This window comes from Cervus canadensis, chromosome 7 (genome assembly GCF_019320065.1).
Source record: "Cervus canadensis isolate Bull #8, Minnesota chromosome 7, ASM1932006v1, whole genome shotgun sequence".
NCBI classification, from domain to species: Eukaryota; Metazoa; Chordata; class Mammalia; order Artiodactyla; family Cervidae; genus Cervus; species Cervus canadensis.
Genome location: NC_057392.1, coordinates 23,012,358 through 23,034,537, shown reverse-complemented (window position 1 = coordinate 23,034,537; position 22,180 = coordinate 23,012,358). Strand labels below are relative to the sequence as shown.

Here is a 22,180-nt window from a genome sequence, read left to right as displayed (position 1 = left end):
CTTGCAGATGCTGGACTTGGGGTTACATCTCTGCCATCCAAGCAGCTTGGCAGAAGTAAGACAAGCAAGACTCATACAAGCCGAACCCTGAAGGTGGGAGCAGGTGGAACCTCACTTTGTCTGAGAAGGTGGAGCCGCTCCTCGGTATGTGTGGGGTCTGAGCGTGGTGGGAGGCGGGGGAGGGGCGGGGGGGGGGTCACAGAGAGGAGTCCAAGATGAGGGGCAGCGCGCATCATTTATTGAACTGGGACCCAGTGCAGAGGTGCCTCCCCAGCTGGTCCACACCGTCAGCCCCAAAGACAGATGCCCAGGGCCCAGCAGCCCGCTCCATCCTCCCCTGTCACAGCCCTGAGCCCTCCACTTCTCAGACACAGGGAGATGTGCACCCCACCCGGTGCTGACCCGTGCGACCATGTGAGACAAGGCCGAGGGGACCGGGGGGCGCGGCTTCCCGCGGCCACAGCTCTGGGGCCTCGGAGACAACGTCCACACGTCAAACCAAGTCTTAAAAAGGTTACACGGACACTACAGAACGACGTTTCTAGAGCGTCATGGATGGGAGTGGCCACAAAGCCTTTAAAATAATGGACATGGCATGCCAACGCGTGAGGAGCAGGCGTAAATGAACTTGGAGCAGTGTCAGGGTGGAGCCGGGGGCCCCCGACACACTTGGAGCGTTGTGGGCACAGGTCTAGGGCAGGCACAGATAGCTTCTGTTGGTAAAGAAACCTCTACATCTGCGGGGGGCGGGGGGCAGTCTGCACAGGTGGTGAGCGTGGGGGCGCGGTGGGGTTAGAGAGCGCCCATCCCGGTGACCTCGGACGTCAGCCTGGAAGAGACAAGGGCACAGGTCACGGGTCACCGTGTTCTCACGGGCGAGGTGTCCTGAGTCCTGACCCCTCCTTCCCAGCCTGGGGCCTGCATGCCAGTCACCGCACGGGGTTGGGGTGAGGGGGATGTGACAGGACCAGGCCGCCACGGCCGTTTTCTGCTGCCATTGCGGGGAGGGCTGCAGGAGTCGTCCTGCCAGGGAGGTGTGGACGTGGGGCTCCCCACAGCGTGCCATGCGGGGTGTCAACGCCCAGCGACTTGTGTGGGGCCACGTGGGCATGGCTGGAGGGTGGAAGTCTAGTGTGAGAGGACAGAGGAGTGCGTGTGGACCTGTGTCACCTGGAGACTCCCCAAGCACCCCTAGAAGAGAACCCCGGGAGTCAGGTCAGTCCAGGCCCCACCCAGGCCCTCACCTGGCGTTGATGAGGTACTGGGCAAGGCTGATGTTGGCTGGAGTCCCCGTGATGGTGATCTGGCGCTCTGATGACCCCTCCGTGGCATTGGCGATTTTGATCTGCGCTCCAGACATCTGTCGAATTTCATTGATTTTGGTCCCTTGGCGTCCAATTATGCAGCCTATTAGCTGGAAGAAAGGACGCAGGAGCATCTTGGAGACAATCCACTGCGGCCTGAGTGTAGCTGAGACGCAAGGGGAGCTGGGGGTCCTGCTGCCTTGGTCCCTCCCCTGGTTGCCCCAAGAGGCACGCCTCCAATCCTGCTGGAGGGTGGGAGCCTCGAGGCCTCGACTGTAGGAAGTCCCGTCAAATGAAGAGCCTGCAGTTATGGAGACCCCTCACCCGGCTCAGGGTCCTCTGGGGGCCTGAGGCCACGCTGGCCCCTCTAGGCTGCACTCTCGGGCTGGAGAGATGTTTGAGTGGACACAGGAGCTGGAGAGGCACGTCCCCAGCCATCACCATGCCCCCCCAGGCTGCTGTCCCTCCAAGGACACCAGATCCACACCCACCCTGGTGTCTTGGTTTGGAGACTGGAGTCGGCATTCTTAGGATGACTTGAGGCTCCAGAGGATGGTTGGGAGATAACTGAATGTGTGAAGGAGGGTGTAACGGAGCATGTGAGGGAGTGTGTAAGGGAGGGTGTGAGGGGAGCATGTGGGGGAAGTGTGGATAGAGGGCGTGGGAGGAGTGTATGGGAGACCCTGTGAGGGATTATATCAGGGGTTGTGTGGTGGAGGGCATGGGGAGAGTGTATGGGGGCGTGTGTGAAGGGAGTGTGTGAGGCCCTGTGAGGGAAGCATGTCAGGGGAGTGTGTGGGGGGGAGTGTGGGAGGCCCTCTAAGGGCCTTCGGGGTGCTCCTGGACCACCTGTCCCCAGGGTGATCCTGAACCAGGGCAGGGCCTTCACTGGGCAGCCAGGATCCCCAGGCAGCTCTGGCATCTTCATTCTTGAGTTCACCCTGAAGCCCCCATGGCTCCTCCCTGTCTGGTAACTTGGGGGTGACGTCACCCACCCCCAAGGGCATTCAGCTGCTTAATGGGGGGATGCACATGGGCACAGGTGGGTGAGGCTGGACGTACTCACATCATTGGGAATGGTGAGCTCGTGAGTGCTGGCCGGGGGGCTGGCGTCCAGACCTGGGCACAGCGAGAGGACAGGGTTAGACGGGGGAAGGCTGGGGGAAGGCTGTTCCCACCACGCGGGCACCTGACCCCACTCCCCACTTGGCCACAGGCAGGCAGGGCTGGGGAATGCCCAGGGCAGGGTCTGCGCAGCTGGGGGCTGGGGCCTGTGAGCTCTGGGTCCCAACTGCCACCCCTCTCCTGACCCAGCATCTCTCAAACAGGGAGAAGGAACCTGGCAGGGGGTGGTTCCCCTTTTCCTTCTGGGTGCAACTTGCATCACTTGTCTGCCATGTGGCACAGTCCCCTGAGACGTCGCTCAGACACCCTGGTGGCTATGCCTGGGTGGTCACACCAGCCCTGGGTGCCCCAGACTCGCCAGCACAGCCGCCTCTGCTGCCCCAGGCACCCCCCACTTCCCTTGCAGGCCCCGTGGCTCCGGCCCCCCACAGCACTTCCAGTGTTGGGGCAGGGAGGCTGGACTGAGAGCCGGGCCAGGGAAGACGTGCCTTTCCGCAGGGTGTGTGGGCCGAAGGTGAGCACCCAGGCCCAGTTCCTCACACATCGCAGCTTCCAACTCTACAAATCCCAGCTCAGGACCCACTAAGTCAGAGCCAGCCTCTCAGGATCAAGGACAAGTCCCACACTTGCTTCAGAAACAGTGACCACAAAACGGGGGGCCTTGAGGGGCCCCAAGGGGAGGGAGGCAATCACCGGGCAGAGTGCTCCTTCATGCCAGGCGCTTCCACCCTGTCAGGAGGCAGCTCAAGCTCAAGCCTGTGGCTGCGACCCTGCCGTCCTGCCTCGGCCCCACCCCTCTCACCCCTGCAGCCAGGCATCACAGGCGCCGCTCTCTGGAACATTCTGCAACCTGAGCCCTTTGCCCACCCCCTGCTCCTCCCTCGATGGTCCCTGCCCCTCAGCCTGATCCCCACATGCCCAGGGGGTCCTGACAAAGGGGACTGCCCGGTCCCTGCCCGCAAGTCCTCCTCCACTGCAACCACGTCCCTGGAACAAGATGCGCGGGGGCCACCGGTGTCTCGAGCACGGGGGCCTGGCGAGGCGCAGGCTGTTCCGGGGCCCGTGGAGCAACGGGCTCAGCTGTGCCAAACAAACCAACGCACCCCGAGCCGCCCGTCAGTTTCTCTTACGCAGCTAACCTGGAGCTCCTGCTCTTTCTCTCTTTTTGTAAAGGTATTTTCAATACAATTACCAGCCCCTCGTCCATCTGTACGCACATTCAGTCAACAGTGACATTTAAAACGTCACCTCAGAGACTTCCTTGGTCCTGAGTACCATGCAAGGACTCCTGGTTTGTGTTTTCCAAATGAGGGGACTTTGTTGAAAAAGTGCTAAAGCCATCCCAGGGTGAGCGTCCTCTCAGGAGTCGCAAGCACTGCCTCTCCTGCACAAGTCCCAGATGCCGGGGAACGTGTGACGCGGCCTCAGAGTGAGGACAACCCATCCAGCTTCCTGACCCGCTGCCATGGCACGTGTGTGTGCATGTGCACGGGGGTGGTGTGAGTGCCTGTGTGCATGGGGTGTGTGTGTGTGTACATGGGGGTGTGTGTGCATGGGGGTGTGTGTGCATGGGGGGTGTGTGTGCATGGGGGTGTGTGTGCATGGGGGGTGTATGTGTGCATGGGAGGGCATATGTGTGCATGTGCATGGGGGCATTGGTGCACATGTACATGGGGGCATATGTGTGCCCATGTGCATAGATGTATGTGTGTGTGTGCATATTCATGGGGAGTGTGTGTGCCCGTGTGCATGTGTGTGTGTGTGCATGTGCATTGTGGGGCGTGTATGCATATGTACAAGGGGCACGTGTGTGTGTCCATGCACGTGGGCGGTGTGTGCGTGTGCATGGGGATGTATGTGCACCTGAGTTCCAAGGGTCCCAGGGGCCCTGAAGAGGGAGGTCGTCACAGGGATGTGTTAACACAAGTCCCCTGTCTCTGAGGTCATGCTGGGAGGGCTGTGGTGGGGTTGGGGTGTGGTGAGGGAGCGTTCTTCCTGGCAAGGCCAGGCCCTGGGGGCCGCCAGACAGTCTCCCGGAAACCAGGGCTGGGTGGTTACTGAAATCTCACTATTAACGGCAGAGGGCTGCACAGAGGCCCTGGACACGTGTTATCACCCAGATATGGAACTGTGCAGAGGTTGGTATCCAATTCCATAATCAAAATTATTCTGTTTTCCTCTAATTTCCACTCACTAAAATCTCCATTAGCTTAATTAAAAGCCGCACCGAGAAGAAACCCACAGCAAGCACACGGAGCATCAGAGCTGGGCTTTCAGCCTGAGAGACAATCCCTGAGCCCCGTGGTCTCAGCCGGGCCCCTGTGGTCCTGAGGGACAGACAACAGGCAGTTGCCCTGAGGTCCAGAACAGCAGTGGGGGGTGGCGGCTGAGCCCCTCCCCGGCTTCCCTGTAAGCCGGACCCTCGCTCTTCTGCTCTGATCCAGGCCTGCATGGGGAGTGGGTCAGAGCGTGGCGGGCGCCTCTGTCACAGGGCCCTTGCCAAGTCCAGGGCACATGCTTCCAGTGGCTTTGCTCCCAAACAGCCTGTCAGGAGCCACGCCCCCTGCTCCAAGCCTGGGTGACGGGATCTGGGGATCCACGCCCACCCTGCCACGTCAGGGGGAATTTAGTGCAGATCCACCACACAGTGGTCTTCTCTCCTACGAAAACTCACAGCCTGGTCGGCCCTTCCCTCCAGCCCCCCATGCTGTGCCCCTGGGAGGATAAATGACCTTCCACCTGACGAGGCAGCTGTGCCCCGAACATTGGCAGAGACTTGACCCATCACCGTGATTGCAGAGCCACAGGTGGCAACCGGGAGCTGCGTGGGCAGACCTGGAGTGGCCGCTCGGGCCGGCCCCGGACGGCGGCAGCCCTCCCCAGAGGCGCTCAGCGAGTGGCCCTCTGGTCCCTTCCACCCGCCAGGTCCCTTCCTGGCTTGCTGGCTCTCCATTTAGCGTGGCTTTATTTTACCTGACGACTGGCCCATCAGATTTTGAGCTTCTTCGGAGGAGTGTAAAGGCAGCTTTTCTCCTGGAGAGCAAAGAAGAAACAGATTTAATGTTTTGCCCTCAAGGAGAGAAGCAAGGTCACTTCAACTAGGGAAGCTCAAAGTCTGACTGGTGCGCCGCCCTGCGCTACGGGGGCGCCGTCCGGGCAGACCGCCCTGCGGGTGGGTGTATGGCCTCCTGCAGGAGGACCTCCCCTACGGCCAGTGGGCAGCAGAGCAGGACAAACCCTCGAGGGGGAGGCGTCTCCTTCAGGAAGGCCAGCTGTGGGGTGACTGACCCGCACAGAGACATCAGACAGACCCCTGCCCGCCCGTGGCAGCGTGCCCAGCGCTGTGCCCAGCACTCAGACGGCCCTACCTGCTCCGCTCACTGCCCTGAACACAGACGCTCGGAGAGAGAAAGGCCCCGGGTGAGAAGAGAGGTCAGAAAGGGCGGCTGGGTACGTACCGGGGAAAGCGGGGTTGGTCTGTCCGAGGGGAGGAAAGGGGGTTTGCTGCATGGCCAGCTGGTGGAGCTTGGTCAACTGCTGGGGTAGGAGGGACACGAGAGCTAAGAAGGTTATTGTTATCGAGTACAAGTCACACCAAATTAAAAACGCGTAACAGAAGTCTGCACAGATAGAAAGGGGGCCATGCGACACATGGCGGACGCAGCAGCACGCAAGGACTTGGCCTGGAATAACCAATGGGCCACGGTCGGTCGGCAGGCACTGAGTCCTTCCCCCCCTCAGCCCCGGTCAGGCGGGCGCCCGGGCTCACCGGGGAGGTCTAGAGCTACAGAGCAGGACCCGCAGGGCCCCTAGAAGCCTCAACGTCACACTTCACTCACGGGACTCAGGCGTGTGGGCGGGAGACCCACGCTCCCTCCCTTCTGCACTCCTGGTCCAGATAGCAGCCTGGTCCTCACTCTACACAGTGAGGTGACTCAGTGGGGGGCCCTGCAGGCCCACAGCCCACAGCCTGCCTCCTGGGCCTCCGGGATCACAGGCAGAGGGCTGGAAGGCTCCACCCAAAGGTGCTATGGAGCCAAGGGTGCTGCAGAGCCGCCAGGAGGGTGCTGGGCTCCCGTGGGGCCAGCCAAAGATGCACCCTTCCCCCGTCCCTTGTGACCTGACCTTTGTCTCCCCAACCCTAGACTTTTGTGGGAGGCTTTGAAACGCAGTTTCTTTAGTTATTTTATCTGAGCCTCACTTCTTAAATAAGCACTAAGAACAACAGAGAATGGAGGTAACCATGCTGAGCCCTGGCCACCTAAGAAGGGCTGTCTAAACCCCACCCCTGGCCTTGGAGACTTCTGGATGTGTCCTTAGCCCTGGTTCACCCACTGGCCCACCTCTCCAGCCCAGTGGATGGAGGGCCAGATCATTCCAGGACAGGCTCGCAATACCCGACCTTCACAAAGGAGGCCTCAGTTCAGTTCAGTCGCTCAGTCATGTCCAACTCTTTGCGACCCCATGAACCGCAGCACACCAGGCCTGCCTGTCCATCACCAACTCCTGGAGTCCACCCAAACCCATGTCCATTGAGTCGGTGATGCCATCCAACCATCTCGTCCTCTGTCGTCCCCTTCTCCTGCCCTCAATCTTTCCCAGCATCGGAGTCTTTTCAAATGAGTCAACCCTTTGCATGAGGTGGCCAAAGTATTGGAGTTTCAGCTTCAGCATCAGTCCTTCCAATGAACACCCAGGACTGATATCCTTTAGGATGGACTGGTTGGATCTCCTTGCAGTCCAAGGGACTCTCAAGTACCCTCCAACACCACAGTTCAAAAGCATCAGTTCTTTGGTGCTCAGCTTTCTTTATAGTCCAACTCTCACATCCATACATGACTACTGGAAAAACCATAGCCTTGACTAGACGGACCTTTGTTGACAGAGTAATATCTCTGCTTTTAAATATGCTGTCTATGTTGGTCATAACTTTTCTTCCAAGGAGTAAACGTTTTTTAATTTCATGGCTGCAATCACCATCCGCAGTGATTTTTGGAGCCCAGAAAAATAAAGTCAGCCACTGTTTCCCCATCTATTTGCCATGAAGTGATGGGACTGGATGCCATGATCTAGCCTGAGTGTCTCCAGGGTACTGAGGCCTCCACCGAGCCCCGTGGCTGGAAGGTGGGGGCACCCAAGGAGAGTTGTGGGCATCCCCAGGTGAGACGTGGATCTGACTAGTCATCCCATTGGTCCCATCCTGCAGAGTCTGTGGGGGGAAGAGAAGGACAAACACTGGGATTTCTGACATCCCGGCCTTTAAGGGTGAGCCCCTGGGTGACAGAGGAGTGGGTTTGCTGCTGGCCCCCTGAGGGCCAGGCATGCTCTGAGAGTCCCTGATGAGATGGGGCACGGGGAGAACTGGCCACATCCCACTCAGCCATCATGTCTGGCGGTTCCGAGGAGGGGACAGGGTGACCCGGGGTCAGAGTCTGCTCTGAGAGTCCCCTCTGAGGTGGGGCTGGGGCTTACAGCACACTGCTGCCTGGCATGTCAGCCCAGTAACTCGACACCACGGGGCTCAGGGTGACCTGAGCAGACATGCACGGAAGCAGCCTGAGAGGCATCAGGAGAGCACACCCAGGAATCGCTGCCATGGGGACACCAGCCCACGCCCTGGGGATGAGAGATGAGCGGTGACCGGCAACTGCTGTGCCACAGGCAAGACAACCCTGTGCAAGAGGCTGACGGGCCGGGGACCCCACTGCTCAGCTCCTCCTTCCAGAGACGTGTCGAGAGAAAGACAGCAAGGACCCACGGGCGCCGGGGGCATGAGGACGACAGTGGTGGGAGCACCGACTCTGTCCTGCAAACCACCCCACCCCAGAGCACAGCAAGTCACCCTGGGTCACTAGGACGCTGGGCAGGTGCTGTGCCCCGAGTCCACCTACACAGAGGGCTAGAAGGGGGCCAAAGGCGGGGACAGAGCTCCCAGGATGGAGGAGGAAACCCATGTCCAGAGACAACAAACATCCAGGTGGCCGTCCACAGCCCCAGTAGTGCAGGCAGGCCACCTGTGCTCACTTCACTGGGGTTTCTTGCAAACACCGCACTGGGGCATGGACAGTGGCCTGGCCGGGACCAGCCCTTCCCCTGGGGGCTCTAGCCCCTTCACCTGGGGTCCGGAGGCCAGTGGGGAGCCCCGGGAGTGGGCCTGCGCTGTGTGCAGGGCCTCAGGGCCTCGGCTGGGCTGCTCCCGGCTCCGGGTCCACGGCTCCATCCCAGCCGGTGTCTGTGCATCTGGCGGCCAGGCTTGTGCGGTCACCACAAGGGCAGGGCCCTCTCCCTCTGTCCCCGAGTCCCTGGGAGTGCACAGCTGTGTATTGGACAGGACGGCGGGGCAGATCGGGGCTCTGGGGGCAGGAGAACTGACCCAAGTCGGCTCCAGCTCTGACCAGCGCTGCGGACACAGGCAAAGCTGGTAGACGGGCCCCACGCGGGTGGCAGGCAGGCTGCAGAAGCACTGCTGCATGAGTTGGGTGAAGGAACATCGCACTCACAAGGCTCCCCACTGGGCTGCCCGTGGGCCCCACACCCGGGGATGATCCTCTGTCTCCCAGTTAGACGGATGAGCCCGCCACCATGCGTGTTACAGGCACAGCTGGAGGACCCAGGAGGAGGGCTCTGCTCACACCTGGGAAGTCTGACCCTCAGAAGTTCAGCTGCTCCGACCCTGACCTGTCCTCCGGCACGTACCTGCTGCCTTTTATGAAACGTGGCCCCAGCACACGTAACCCCCACCGGCACCCACGGATGTAAGGGGACACCTGGGGAAGGACTGGCCGGATGGGGGTGCCCGGGGAAGCCCTCCCCCCTAGTGGGGGACCTCTGGATGTCAGCTGACATGTCCTGTCTTGGTTTCGTCCTTAACCGGGCCTCCTGGGCTCCATTTCTTCCTTTTGTGAAGGAAGAAGCAGCACTGGGTGCTGAGGGGACTTCCCACTTTTTGAGGTATTTCTACCACAAATGTGGCCAGGATTTGAGGAGAGGAAGGAGGGGAGGTGGTGCCACATCACAGACGTTTCTCCATGACCCGCCCTTCCCACTGAACCGTGTCAGGGTATGAATTACAGACAAGTGCTCAGGAGGGAACTCACGAGCACACAGCTGCACGCTCATCAGGGGACCCGCTGCGTGGTTCCGGCTGTGAGTCTCCTCTCCTGTGAAGGGCTCACTGGTGTCCTTTGCCCATCTTTCTACCGGGCTGTTTTCTGCTGATTCATGTAAACTTACGTATTTCAGGTTCTCATTCTAGTTCAGCTTCATGTACTAGAAAGATCTTTCCCCCAATCTCCTTATGGAGCCTTGAGAGAATTTAAAAATTCTAATGTGGTCAGATTCATCGTTGTTTTCCTTAATAGCCTGCGCTTCTGTGAACTGAAAGATATTCTATCTTTTCTTCTAAAAGTGCTACAGCTTTCTCTCTCATTGAAGTTCTCGGTACAGGCGGAGTGTTTGTTTTGTTTCCTATCAGATGTTCTTGGTGTGACCAGCTTGCTGGCTCGGGCCTTTGCTCTTTCACATAAAACAGCAGGAGGGACTTCGTGTCACTTCTGCAGTATCCGCATGTCAACCTGGGAGGACCCCTGATGTCCCGACCAGAAGGGTCGTGTGTCTTTCCTTTCACTGTGCTCTTCTGGTCGGCTTTAAGTTTCAATAAGGACGAGATTTTTTTTTTTAAATCTCCTTTTAACTATTGATTTTAACTTACTGTTTTGTGGGAGAGAACTGTCTCTCTGATTCCAGCTTTTGAGAGACGGTGAGTCTGTGTTCTGTGTGTCGTGGAGCTTTGTAAGCATTCTCATGGGTCCGGCAGCTGTGCTGGGGAGTGCTCCGAGCATGCTGGTTAACCCGGCTCAGGTGGGACCGTCAGAATCTCTTCCTTCTGGTCTATCTGGCCTTCACGTTCAGGCTCCTTGCTGCAATGTCTGTCAGATTCCCCTAATGGTTTGTTAACTCTTTTCCTTCATATATGTTTGAAGCTGTGTTTTAGGTGCATACAAATTTAAATTGCTTTCTTTGAGTGAACTGAACAATTTATCAATATGTAATGAGTAAGTGATTTGCCTTAAAGTCTTGTTTTTCTCCCCACTGATAATAATAATAGTATATTGCTTCTTTGGGTTAGTATTTTCCTATATTTTTCCTATCTTTTTTTAAAATTTGTCTAGGTCCTTCTTCTTTAGATGTGCCCTTTGAAATAAAACTGAAAACTTTTTTGTTTTTGTTTGCTTATTTATTTATTTTTAAAACATCTGACAGACCTTGTTTTTTAACTGGAAAGTTTCTCTTACTTTGGTCACCATAGACGTATAGTAATTTCTGTTGTCTTATTTTAATTGCCCTGATCGTCCAGGGTTTCTTTTCTCTTTCCCTTTCTGCTGTGTTGATTAATGATATTTTCGGGTCACCCATGTCTCCCCCACCCCACACCTTTAATGAAGTTACAAAAGTGAACACTTTTCTGTTAGACACCACTCTGAAACTGTAACACGTACATCTGCGTCTAACATCTAATTCAGCGTCTTTGCCTCCTCCTGAATGCTACAGTGGCCCTAGGATGTTTTCATCCTCTTGGCCACATCCTAAATCTTAACTGTGCTCTTGGGGTCCATTTAGTTCTGTATGTTAATCTCAGCAATTAGCACTGATTTTGATTTTACAAAGTGTGTTTTCATTGATCCAGATGTTTACGTTTTAGTAGACAAAAATATCAATGTTTTCTTTCTGATTTGTGCTTCTTTTAAAAGGAAAGAGATGGTAGATTTCTTCGCTCACCATTCTTTCTCGTGTTCATAGCCTTCTTTCTGCGGTCATTTTGCTTTTCCTGAAGGGCGTCCTTTAGAAGGTCACGGCTGTTCGTCTGAAAAACACCTGTACCTCGGTGATCCTCTGATAGTTGTTTTCTTTTATTTCATCACCACCTTGTGACCCCTGCATTGCTCCTTTGTGATATTCTTTCTCCCTCCATCTTCAGAAGATGTGCTTTGGTCTCTGGTGTCATGTGGCTTTGTTTGGACATGCCTAAGAAGCATTTGGATTGATCTTGCTTGAGATTTGTTATGATTGCTGAATGTGAGGACTGTTGTTACTGATTCTGAGAAATTCTCTGCAATCATAGAGTCTTCCCTCCCTCCCGCCTATCCTCTCTTCCTGGGGCTCTGACTGGATCTGGGTTCTTCCTTCTCAGTCCTTCGTGCACACAAGTCATCCAGGGTCTTGTGAAAATCCAGGTTCCGATTCTGGGAGGGGTGGGCTGAGAGCCCTGCCACTGAAAAGAAGCTCAGCTTGGCCAGAGAGGGTGTGTGGCCTGGAGGAGGGGTGGGGAGGGGAGTTAACCTGCCCTCTTAGCTGCTCTGCAGCAGGCCTCCCCACCACCAAAAGGAGCCAGAGGTGTGGGCATCAGCAGGGCAGCCATGCAGGTCCCTCTCAGCAGGGCTCTCCCTGGGAGACGGTGGGGACACCGAGGAGGCAGGCAGGGAAGGTGCTCTGTCCTAGCTGTGTCCACTGTGAGGAGGGGGTCCCAGGGACCACCGTCTGCACAGGATCCACTGGTTTCCTCCACTCACTATAACACAGGGGTTTCCAATTTCCCCACTGCTTACTCGCTAAGCAATGACCTGGCCAAAGAAGCGCCCACCTTCCCCCGGGTACTCAATGCCTCTGCTGAGACCCAGCATTGTGGGGACCCACAGCACCCACCTACCCCCAGGTACTCAATATGTCTGCTGAGACCCAGCATCATGGGGACCCACAGCTCTGCTGCTCTTGGATCCCAGCTCTGGAGCTCTCTCCATGAAGCTCCATGTCCTCCCTGTGAACCCCGGGGGACGGTGTCCACCCAGGCTCCCGTCGGTCCAGCCCAACTTCTGATCTCAATCCTGCTTGCTTCCAGGCCCCTTTAAGGAGGGGATGCTGAGCAAGGGAGTGACTTGGGAACTCTGAAGACTAGATATAAGATCCTCATGTGTGGGGTGCTTGAGGGTGACTCACTTCTCCCAGAAGAAAACAGTTCCTTCCTGGTATAATCAGCACAGGGACAGGAAGAGTGGAGGTAGGAGACAGCGGTGATGATGCTCTGCATCTCCTCCCGCATCCTGAGTTGTGGCTGCCGTCGTCCTCCCTTGCGTCTGAAACCACGTCTGACCCCTCGAGCAGGACACGTTGGGGAGTGGGCAGCTGTCCTGGAGCATTTCCACTGCTAGCCGTAATCTATGGCCACCGGCTGTGACCGAGACCACCGGCCATGACCCAGGCCAGCCACCCAGCCGTTCCTGGCCTCTCTGAATGCCTGAGAGCTATTAGTCCCAGGAGGATTCTGGTGAAACAAGGCCTGAGCCTGGTGAGGACCTGGAGGAAGACTGGTGAGGGTGGGGCCCTCATTCTCAAGTAGGGTAAACCAGAAAGCAGGAAAAACTGCACATGCTTTAATTCTACACGAAGAAACACTGCAGGAAACGTATTTCCTCGTGGTCTACGCCTGATTCAGGAATATGACTGTGTCAGTCACTGGGGTTGAAATGTTTAAATGGTGTATTCAGTTATCTTGTAAAATAAATGAGTACTTTCTAAAATTATCATATTTGCGCTCTAAGGAAAGTGAAAGTGAAGTCGCTCAGTCGTGTCTGACTCTTTGCAGCCCCATGGACTATAGCCTACAGGGCTCCCCCGTCCATGGGATTTTCCAGGCAAGAATACTGGAGTGGGTTGCCAGTGCCTTCTCCAGGAGATCTTCCCGACCCAGGGTTTGAACCTGGGTCTCCCAAATTGTAGGCAGACGCTTTACCGTCTGAGCCACCAGGGAAGTCTGCTGTAAGAAATAAAGCTTTAAAAAAAATCCTACTGAGTATTAAGCTCAGATGAAACTGCCTTCCTGGCCATCATCACTCGTTACCGTTTGTTTGGAACAGACTCTGTCAGTGACGGTTCGAGCTGTCAACTCTCTGCTCTGCAGGAGAAGCGTTTTATCAGAGTCTTGCTCTCTTCCCAACAGCTGCTCCATGGCACATGCAGGTCTGGAGGACGCGGGGGCCATCACAGAAGCCCTCAAGGCAACTACGTAACAGCAGCTATACATTAGTTTAAAAATTAAAAAAAAAAAACAAAACCTGAAACTACCCATTTTTAAGAGATACTGAGAACATCACATGAAAGAGCAAAATAACCGACTGATACAAAAACCAATCCACCAAACCAATCGAAGTCCCTGGGACTCGCTAGGCGCCTGTGCCCCTGGGTATCAGCGGCCTGCATGTGAGGCCTCAGTCGGGAGCACAGGCCCCACACAGCGCTGCACGTCTGAGCCTCGGGTCCGGGTCCGAGCTGCACTGGGGTAAACTGGTCCCTCTGACCCAGGTTGCTGTGTGCTGAGCTCTGAATGTGCTTTTGTACAGACGCTATTCCGAAGGCAAGAGACTGCCAGCGGTGGGGAACAAAGGCTGTGCCACCCCAGAAGCTGGCTTCCACTCTAACCTCTGCCACCACTGCGGGTGCTCTATCGGGGTTCACAGACCCACCCCCAGCACTACGAGCGCTCACTCTGCATGGAGACGCACCCTCCCCCACCCCAGGTTCTAGCACCCCACCTTCCCCGGGTCACAGCCAACGACGGTCAGTGGGACGAGGAGGGCAGGCAGCCCCACATGGCGTGGGGGCGGTCCCCCAGCCCTGCGTCCATCAGCCATCTGACTTGTTGCTTATGAGGAATGTTAAAGGATAAAACTATTTCTTTTCTACTCAATAGAAATTTCCTGCAATGATAGTGAATTGAATCTCTGCGCTTTCAACACACACACATACACGTACTTAGCGTCAGTTAATTCTTAAAACCCTCCCTGCCCTGCTCTGTATCTTAGGCAACTGGCTCTGAAGCTGCCAATTCAAAAAAGCGAGGGTCTACAGAAGACTGGAGGGCACCACAGTCCCCTGCGGCCCCTTTGCCTGGACAAAGCCCCACCCGCACCCCCTGGCTCTCACAAAGCAGCACGTGGACGCATCCTCCCAGCACAGAGGACACATCTCAGGTGGGATCTCGCTCGCTGCAGCTGAGGCAGTGGCACACGAGCCCGTTCCCTCCCCTCCTCCCCGCAGTGTGCCGTGGTCCGGGACCAGCGGGGCCGACTGCACTGCCCAGCGCATCTGCAGCCCTGTGGCCCCGAGGTTCTCCCTGCGTGGCTCTCAGGGTGCCCAGCCCTCCAGCAGCAGCGCCACACTCAGACTGGAACACAGTCCGGAGCAGCCCTGGGTGTGGAACGTGTCATAACACGAGAACAGAGCCTTGTCTGCTCGATGGGCTTCTGATGGCCAGGCTCTCGTGGGCGCAGGGACTTTGGTCCAACTGGGGCTGAAAGGGAGCGCACAGCTTCACCAAAGGTTCCAACGCCCGTCCAAGGTGTCCCAGCCCACCTGCTGATGGCACGTCACCTGCCCGGACAGGTGCACACAGGGCCTGAGCTGTCCCCGCCCACCAGGGCGGGTGTGGAGGAACAGCCGGACGGCAGCCACACTCAGGACAATTTGACACCAGGCCAAGTCCTCCAGATGGGAGAATTAGTGCTAAGAGGTTAAAGGTTACTCAGGGCCATATGGATACGACAGAGGTCAAGAACACGGAGAACGTATTAATATTATTGTGTAATATTAATATTAGTAGCGACTGACAGCAGCATGCAGGGAGGAGGGAGTGGTGACGAGAGGAGGTGAAGGGGCAGAGTGAAAACTCACATCTGGGTGGGGGATGGCGTACTGTCCCTGGATCGTGTAGGCCTGGAGAGAGAGAGACACCGTCAGCTCGCGAAGCGGCGGCCACACGTCCCCTCACCGCATGCCCTCACAGAATGAGGGCCTCCTGGGGCGGGTTCCCCTGCCAGCGGGCCCCGGCGCTCTGGTTAAGGCTTTCCCCTTCACATAGGAGAGGTGATCCCTCCCTCCGGAAACTGGGGGCGGGGGTCCCGTGTCCCCTGTGGCGGGACCTAGAACCAGACATGCAGGGTGGGGGCAGGGTGGAGGGACCAGGTGGAATACCTCCAACCCTGTTGTTTCTCAATAGGAAATAGCTACGCGCCATCCAGTCGACCCCTGCTGGGGACTGATGGTTATTAACACTGGAGAGTTTAATCAGCCATCAGAGTACACACTTTCAGGAAATAACTTATCCCAAGAAAACCAAACAATGAAACAGAAATCTTTAAAAGGTGACTCAAACCCCACTTTGCAAATGTCCACTTAAGAAATGCGCCCAAATCAGCCGCAGGTTGGCGAGCTGAACTGCCGGCCCCATATCTGGCGAGCTGCAGGTCTGCCGGCCCCAGCGGGCTGGGGGCAGCACACACTTGGTGGTACGGCCCCTAGGGAGTCTTGCTGGGCTTCATCGTGTCACTCGCCTTCATGACGGTGACACGGAGCAGCCACAGCAAGAGTGTGGGACCCGCAGCCTCTCCCACACCCAGCCCCCTGACCCCCAGTCCGTCAGCAAAGATTCTTTCAGAAACTCGTGGCCAATCAACAAACAAACCACACAGAGTTGAGGGAGAGTGAAGACAAAGGCTTTCACCGGGACTTGGGATGTGTGAGCGTGTTGCAGAGCCACACTCGCCCGCTGGTGGGGTGGGTGCGGAGCCCTGTCGGGTGAGGCCTGGCTCCTCACAGTGAAGGAAAGCAGCCTGACCAGAGGCGGCGAGCACGGGGGAGCCTGTGCGTGCCCGGGCCCGCGGGACCTCGAGGCCCATCTGCAGGCGTCATATAGATGCCACTGTGCACTGCGCCACTGTGCCCCTGGGTAAGACAGGCACTCCGACTTGCAGTTCTCCAGCCCAGGCACCCTCAGTTTCTGACACCTTTTCCTCACTCAGGTGTCAGGGTTGCTAGTGCTATTCCAAGTGCACAGCCACCCACCATCCTCTCAGAACATAGGAGGAGACGAGCCCAAGCAGTAGGTTCTGTCTGGACAGACTCTAGGGTCTGAACCTGCTGGGGAGGCAGCAGCCGCCTTTCTGCAGCAGGGGCCCGGCCAGTACTTCCCCGGAAAGGTCTGGCTGAGAGGCTCTGAGGCTGGGCGTGCAGCGTACCCTGCACTCGGGTGTGGGGGCCGGAGCCTGGTGCACGGGCTCCTCCTCCCAGCTGCCTGCGGTGCTGATGAACAAGGCCAGTCGTCACTGGCCACTCGTGCTGTCCCCCGGGCACAGGGGCTGGGTTAAGGCGCTGCTCTCCCGCAGGGGCGGTGACCTTGCTGCCCTGCCTGGGGGTAGGCGACAGCCAGGAGGCTGCCCGGACTCCAGCTCTTGTCAATGTGCCTCCCTTCTGAGTAAAGCCCATGCTTTACCACTGGGAATCGTCACAGGCTTGCCTGCACGCACGCTGGGGCAAAGGCCTGGCAGGTAACTAACCTGCCCGCTGACCTGGATGCGGGCGAGGAGAGGAGCTCTGAATAGGGCCGGCCCTCTGTGGCCGCCCTGAGCCACGGGCCGTGGGAACCGCTGCCTCCCTCCCCGGGGGAAGCACCCCAAAGGCGGCTGCAGGAGCAGGGACCCAGCTGTTGCTGCACAGGGGTGGCGGAGAGGGGAGAGGTGAGGGACGGGGGCGGGGGAGGGCTGGGGGGAGGGGTGGGAGGCTGGGGACGGGAAGGGGCCACCTGATGAGGCTCCCTTACAGAGCAGAGCAGGGCAGCGCAGGAAGACATGAGCAACCTGCATTTGCCTCTTTTCCTTCTCAGCCCCTCCCCCGCCCTGGGGCACCTAGGACCTCCGTCTTCACTCTCCCTGAACAAACACACAGCACCGCCGCCTGGACGCAGAGCTCCCCCTGGTACTACTGGCCTGCGTGTGCAAAGTCCTTGACTGAAGCTGCGGTGACCTGGCCGTGGAGGCCGGTGCCCAAAGGCAGGAGACACGGCAGGGCCCGCCTGTCGGCCCCACTAGGCCAACCACTGGCTGAAGACAGAAACCGCCACGACCCCCTCCTGATGGGAGAGAAGGGTCAGGGGCTCTTGCCCAAACCCCAGGTGTGCAGTGAGGCTGTGCCCAGCCTCCTGGGCCTGCGGCCAGTGTGGGGAAGGAGGAGGGCACGGACCATCCGAGTAACCGGGAGGCCCGGCTGGGCCTCCTTCATCCTCCTCTTGTCCCTCACGTGCTACTGGGAGGGACATGTGTGTGGGAATGCGTGTCTCAGGGGAAATGGGCGTTTTTACAGTTGTAGTCATCTCAATTCTGAGTCCTAAGACCCCTGGCAATACCCCCGGCCCTTCTTCCCTCTGAGCTTCCTAAAAGCACCAGGGAACTAGACTGGGCGGTGCTGCCCAACTGCACAGGCCTGGGCCCAGACCAGGGTCCTCCTGGGCCCCTTCTGTGTGTGGACGCGGCCTGGCAGCCTTGCGCGGGACCCGCGCTCAGCCCCGGCCGGGCTGTTGGGGGAGAGCTCTGCGTTCCGCGCGGGTGGGGGAGACGTGCACGTGAGGGGGAGAAAACCTGAGTGCACTAACGGGCAGCGGCGGGGGCTGCAGTAAAAGGCTGAGGTTGGCAGTGGAGGCCGCGAGCGGGTCGGCTCTTACCTGACCACCTGCAAAAATGACAGGGGTGGAGGCGGGCTTTGGGCGGTAGGGAATGGTGGCACCTTTCGGTGGGGACTAGGAAAAGGGACAGGAGAGGGAGACAGAGTGTTAGAGTGGCCTCGCAGCCCAACAGTCGTGAGGCCTCCTTCCGAGCCCCACCCACTGTGCCGCCCAGCGCCCCCAGCCCCCAGGTCCTCCAGGAGCCACCACCCTAGACACAGCCCCCAGCAGGAGGCAGCGGGGGGGGGGGGCAGGAACAGCCCTGCCTGCACGCCACCCTCCCCTGGAGCCGAGCTTGGAGGGGACGCCTCTGCCCTCAGTCCTCGGGAAGAGCCCTGGGACTGTGTGCCCAGGATGGAGCTCCGCTTGGCCTGGGCTGATGTTCAGATGGCCTCATCTCAGCCAAGTTAGAAACATCCAACTTCACTACTGACAGAAGAGTCATCATTTAATACACCTCAGAGCCCAAATGAAAGAATCCACAGCTGTGATGAGATCTGCTACAATTTCCTTCCACTATTCTGTGTCCAAAAGTTTAGGATTCGTGTCTTGGGGTACACGATATTCTCAGGTACCAGAGGTATGCCAGGGTCTGACGATGTCAGCCTAACCCCTGGGTCAGAAGCAATCATGCCCGCTGCCAGCCACTGCCCGGGCAACTATCTTCCCTGGGGACAGAGTCCACGGGGCTGGGCCTGGCTGTTGTTGGAGCCCAAGTCAGCTGCACCACCAGCCCGGGGCAGAGCCTGGGGACCAGAGCAGCCTGTCCCTGCAGGGAGCTCCTGAGGCCACTGCCTTCCTAGGCCCTGCCCATGCCTCTGCCAGGCAGTGTGACTTCAGAGCACCCCCACCAGAGGCACATGCAGGGGTGTGGGGACCACAGACTGACTGGTGGCTTCAACTCTGCAGCCCAGGCCACACCATGTGACCTTGAATACATCGTGTAACCTTGGCCTGCTACTGCAACCTTGAACACAGTATGACCTTGAATGTGCTGTATGACCTTGAACACAGTGGTGTGACCTTGGCTGTGCTGCGTGACCTTGGACACACTGTGACCTTGAACATGTGCAACCTTGGTTATGCTGTGGGACCTTGAATGCACTGTATGAACTCTGTTATGCTGTGTGACCCGTGAATGCGTGTGACCTTGGATGCACTGTGTGATCTTGAATACACCATGTGACCTTGGAAGTCCATGTGACCTTGAACACAGCTGTATGATCTTGGCTGTGCTGTGTGACCTTAACTGTGCTCTGTGACCCTGGTTATGCTGTCTGACCTTGGATGTACTACGTGATCCTGAATACACTGTGTGACCTTGGCTGTGTTGTGTGATCTTGAACATATTGTGTGACCTTGGATGTCCGTGTGACCTTGGCTGTGCTGTGTGACCTTAGACACATTTTATGACCTTGGCTGTGCTGTGTGACTTTAGACACATTGTGTGACCTTGGCTGTGCTGTGTGACCTTGGCTGTGCTGTGTGACCTTGGCTGTGCTGTGTGACCTTGTGTGACGCAGAGAGGCTGCTTCAAGGACCTGTGTTTGGGTAAAGGAGGGCGCCGTCTCTTCATCTCTGGCTCGCCCTTGGTTGTGACCAGGCGCCTCGCAGGGGATTCCCTGCAGTCCCAGGGTGCCTCGTGGTCACCAGGAGGGAAGCGTGACTACACTGAATGGCCATTCCCACTGTGGCGCGAGCGGAGGGTTCAGTCCACTGCTGCCCCCACTCTGTCCCAGAGGTGGGGCTGGACTCTGTGCTGCTCAGCCTTAGCCATCACCCTTGCTCCATGGTGCCCTCTGACCCCACCACCAGCAGCACCCACACTCCACCAGCCCTGATGTCTAGCTCCCATCCCCTCTGACTTCTGGTGGAGGGAGGCCTTCTAAGCACACTTCCCCGGGGGCCCTGACACTCCTGTTCTCCACCTAACTTGCTGCACCTCCAGCAGCCCTGCCCTCCTGCGGTGGGGATTTCTTGGGTGGAGGTCCACCCCAGAGCTCAAAACTCCATATACTCTTCATTTAACACCAGGCCAGGTTCACACTCTCTGGGTGTGAGAGTGCTCCCTCCCCAGTAAGCAGCCGCTCCTGGGAGCCCTGTGACACCGATGACAGGAGGCCTTGTTCCCCCCACCTCCACAAGGACCCATCACACTCGCCTGTGTGTTTCAGTCTGCCTCTCTCGGCCCCGGGGGCACAAGCAACTATAGCCAGGCTCTTCTGTGGGGCCACATCTGACCATGAACGTGGCATAGGCAAGGCCACATGTGAGGAGTCTTGAGGAGACCATGTGTCCTGCTCAGACCTCATCTTCCTAGGATGGCTCACATCTCTGCCCTGCACCCCCACGTGACACCTGCCACCCACTAGGCCGGCATGGCTTCCTCACTTCCTGGGGTGTCTGCCACACTAGGGGTGCCAGGCCCTGCTGGCCACCTGCCCTCTTGGCCACTTGTGGTCCCAGCACCAGGACTGAGGAGGACACTGTTCATAACCAGGACCAGTGGTGGGGGGATGCTGCAGAAAAAAATGTTCAGGAAAATCTTTTTGACTTCCAGATATCACACTTCAGGAAAATAAAACCAATACCAACTTTTTTCGAAGGAGTCAGACATGGTGCTTTAGCACCAGGTCAAGTACAGGAGAGGGACAGTCCCTGCTGCCCCCGGGGCTACCATCTGAGCGGGACTGCATCAGCCAGGGTGGACCCTCCATGGGCTTCATTGTGGGGGAGCAGGGCCTGATGGCCAGGCAACCAGCACAGAGAGTGAAACCTTCTGTTAGAGGCATGATAACTTCATTTTAGCTTAAAAAAGACCAGCAACTATTATTGACAACTTTAGTTAATCTTGTAGCAGTTTGCGTATGGACTGAAACTTAAATCTTGGGATTTTCCTCAAAATTTTAAGAGAGGTTCCTTCCTGCTCAGCTGCACCTTCCTTCCTTCTCCTTTGGCTAATCCTTTTCTTCACTCCTTTCTGTCTTCACAATTTGGGCGTTTTCCTGTGCTTTTCATAAGTACAGCATGCTGTACCTCAGCAGTGTCTCTGGGGCCTGCACATGGTCCAGCCAGGGGGTCCTGGCAGTGGTGTGGCCACTCCACTCCACCTGCATCTCCAGCCCTGACGTGCCTCCAGGGCACATCTGCAGCAGAGCACACCTGTCTCCAAGTACACCTGCCTCCAGGGCACTCCTGACTCCAGTACACGTCATTTCACACCTGCCAACAGTGTAAACCTATCTCCAGTTCACGTCTGCCACCAGTGCTGGCCTGTCTTCAGTGCACATCTGTCTCGTGTACAAACCTGCCACCGATGCACACCTGATTCCATACACACCTGTCTTCCATGCACACCTGCCCCCAGTGGGCACCTGTTTTAGTGAAAAACTGCCTCCAGTGCACACCTGTTTCCAGCACAAAACTGCCTCTAGGCCACACCTGTTCCTAGTGCACACCTACCTCCAGGGCACACCTGCATCCAGTGCACACCTGCCACAGGTAAACACCGGTCCCTAGTGCACATCTGACTCCAGTGCACACCTACTTCAGTGCATACCTGCATGCAGTGCAGGCCTGTCTCCAACACACCTGCCTCCAGCGCACACTTGCCTCCCATGCACACCTGTGTCCAGTGCACATCTGTCTCCAGCACACGCTTGTCTTTAGCACAGACTTATCTTCAGGACACAGGTGCACCATAAGGCCTGCCCCTTTGCGTGGACTCTTCATTCAACTCCATAGATTTTGGCAGGGCCCGTGCCCCCACCACCTTCTCTGTTCTCTCCCCAAATCCCCAGTGAAGATGAGACCCCATCCTGAGGTGGCGGAGCTGGCAGCCCTCCCACGGTGCCCACACACTCTGCACAGCTCTTATTCAAGTTGCCTTGAGCCTGGGTCAGGGGCGTGGGCCCATTCCTGAGGCCCAGTCCAGGCAACGTTGACCAAATGAATCCTCAGGGCACCCGAGAACCTCCAGCACTCAGAAAGCAGGGCCGGGTGTAGAGAGGGGCAGGCGGGCGAGGAGCCCGGACTTGCGGACAGACTGTACCTCCAGCATAACCACACAGATCTGCTTGACACACTGGATGATGGCGTCCGGGGTCCCCGAGATGGTCACTGCCCGCTCCGTGGAGTTGGGCAGCATGTCCCCGGCCACCTGGACCTGGGCACCTGTGGACTGGAGAGACTGGATGTTGGATGGGGC

At 57.5% G+C, this 22,180-nt stretch overlaps 1 protein-coding gene across 15 annotated transcripts in view; it reads right to left on the bottom strand.

Annotated features, from left to right (window-relative positions):
• Positions 1-216: 216 nt before the first annotated feature.
• Positions 217-22,180, bottom strand: part of PCBP3 (poly(rC) binding protein 3) — a 220,894-nt gene continuing 198,930 nt past the window's right edge. For 6 of the 15 annotated variants that reach the window (XM_043474618.1, XM_043474619.1, XM_043474620.1 and 3 more), the window contains 8 exons: positions 22,025-22,153; positions 17,905-18,048; positions 15,153-15,194; positions 5,888-5,966; positions 5,403-5,462; positions 2,371-2,423; positions 1,245-1,414; positions 217-829 (listed from right to left, as the gene is read on the bottom strand). In XM_043474618.1, the coding sequence (XP_043330553.1) occupies positions 793-829; positions 1,245-1,414; positions 2,371-2,423; positions 5,403-5,462; positions 5,888-5,966; positions 15,153-15,194; positions 17,905-18,048; positions 22,025-22,153 (714 nt within the window). In that variant the 3' untranslated portion in view covers positions 217-792. Of the gene's footprint in view, positions 830-1,244; positions 1,415-2,370; positions 2,424-5,402; positions 5,463-5,887; positions 5,967-15,152; positions 15,195-17,904; positions 18,049-22,024; positions 22,154-22,180 lie in introns of those variants that run through there. The other 9 variants (XM_043474624.1, XM_043474611.1, XM_043474613.1 and 6 more) reach the window with 8 other exon arrangements.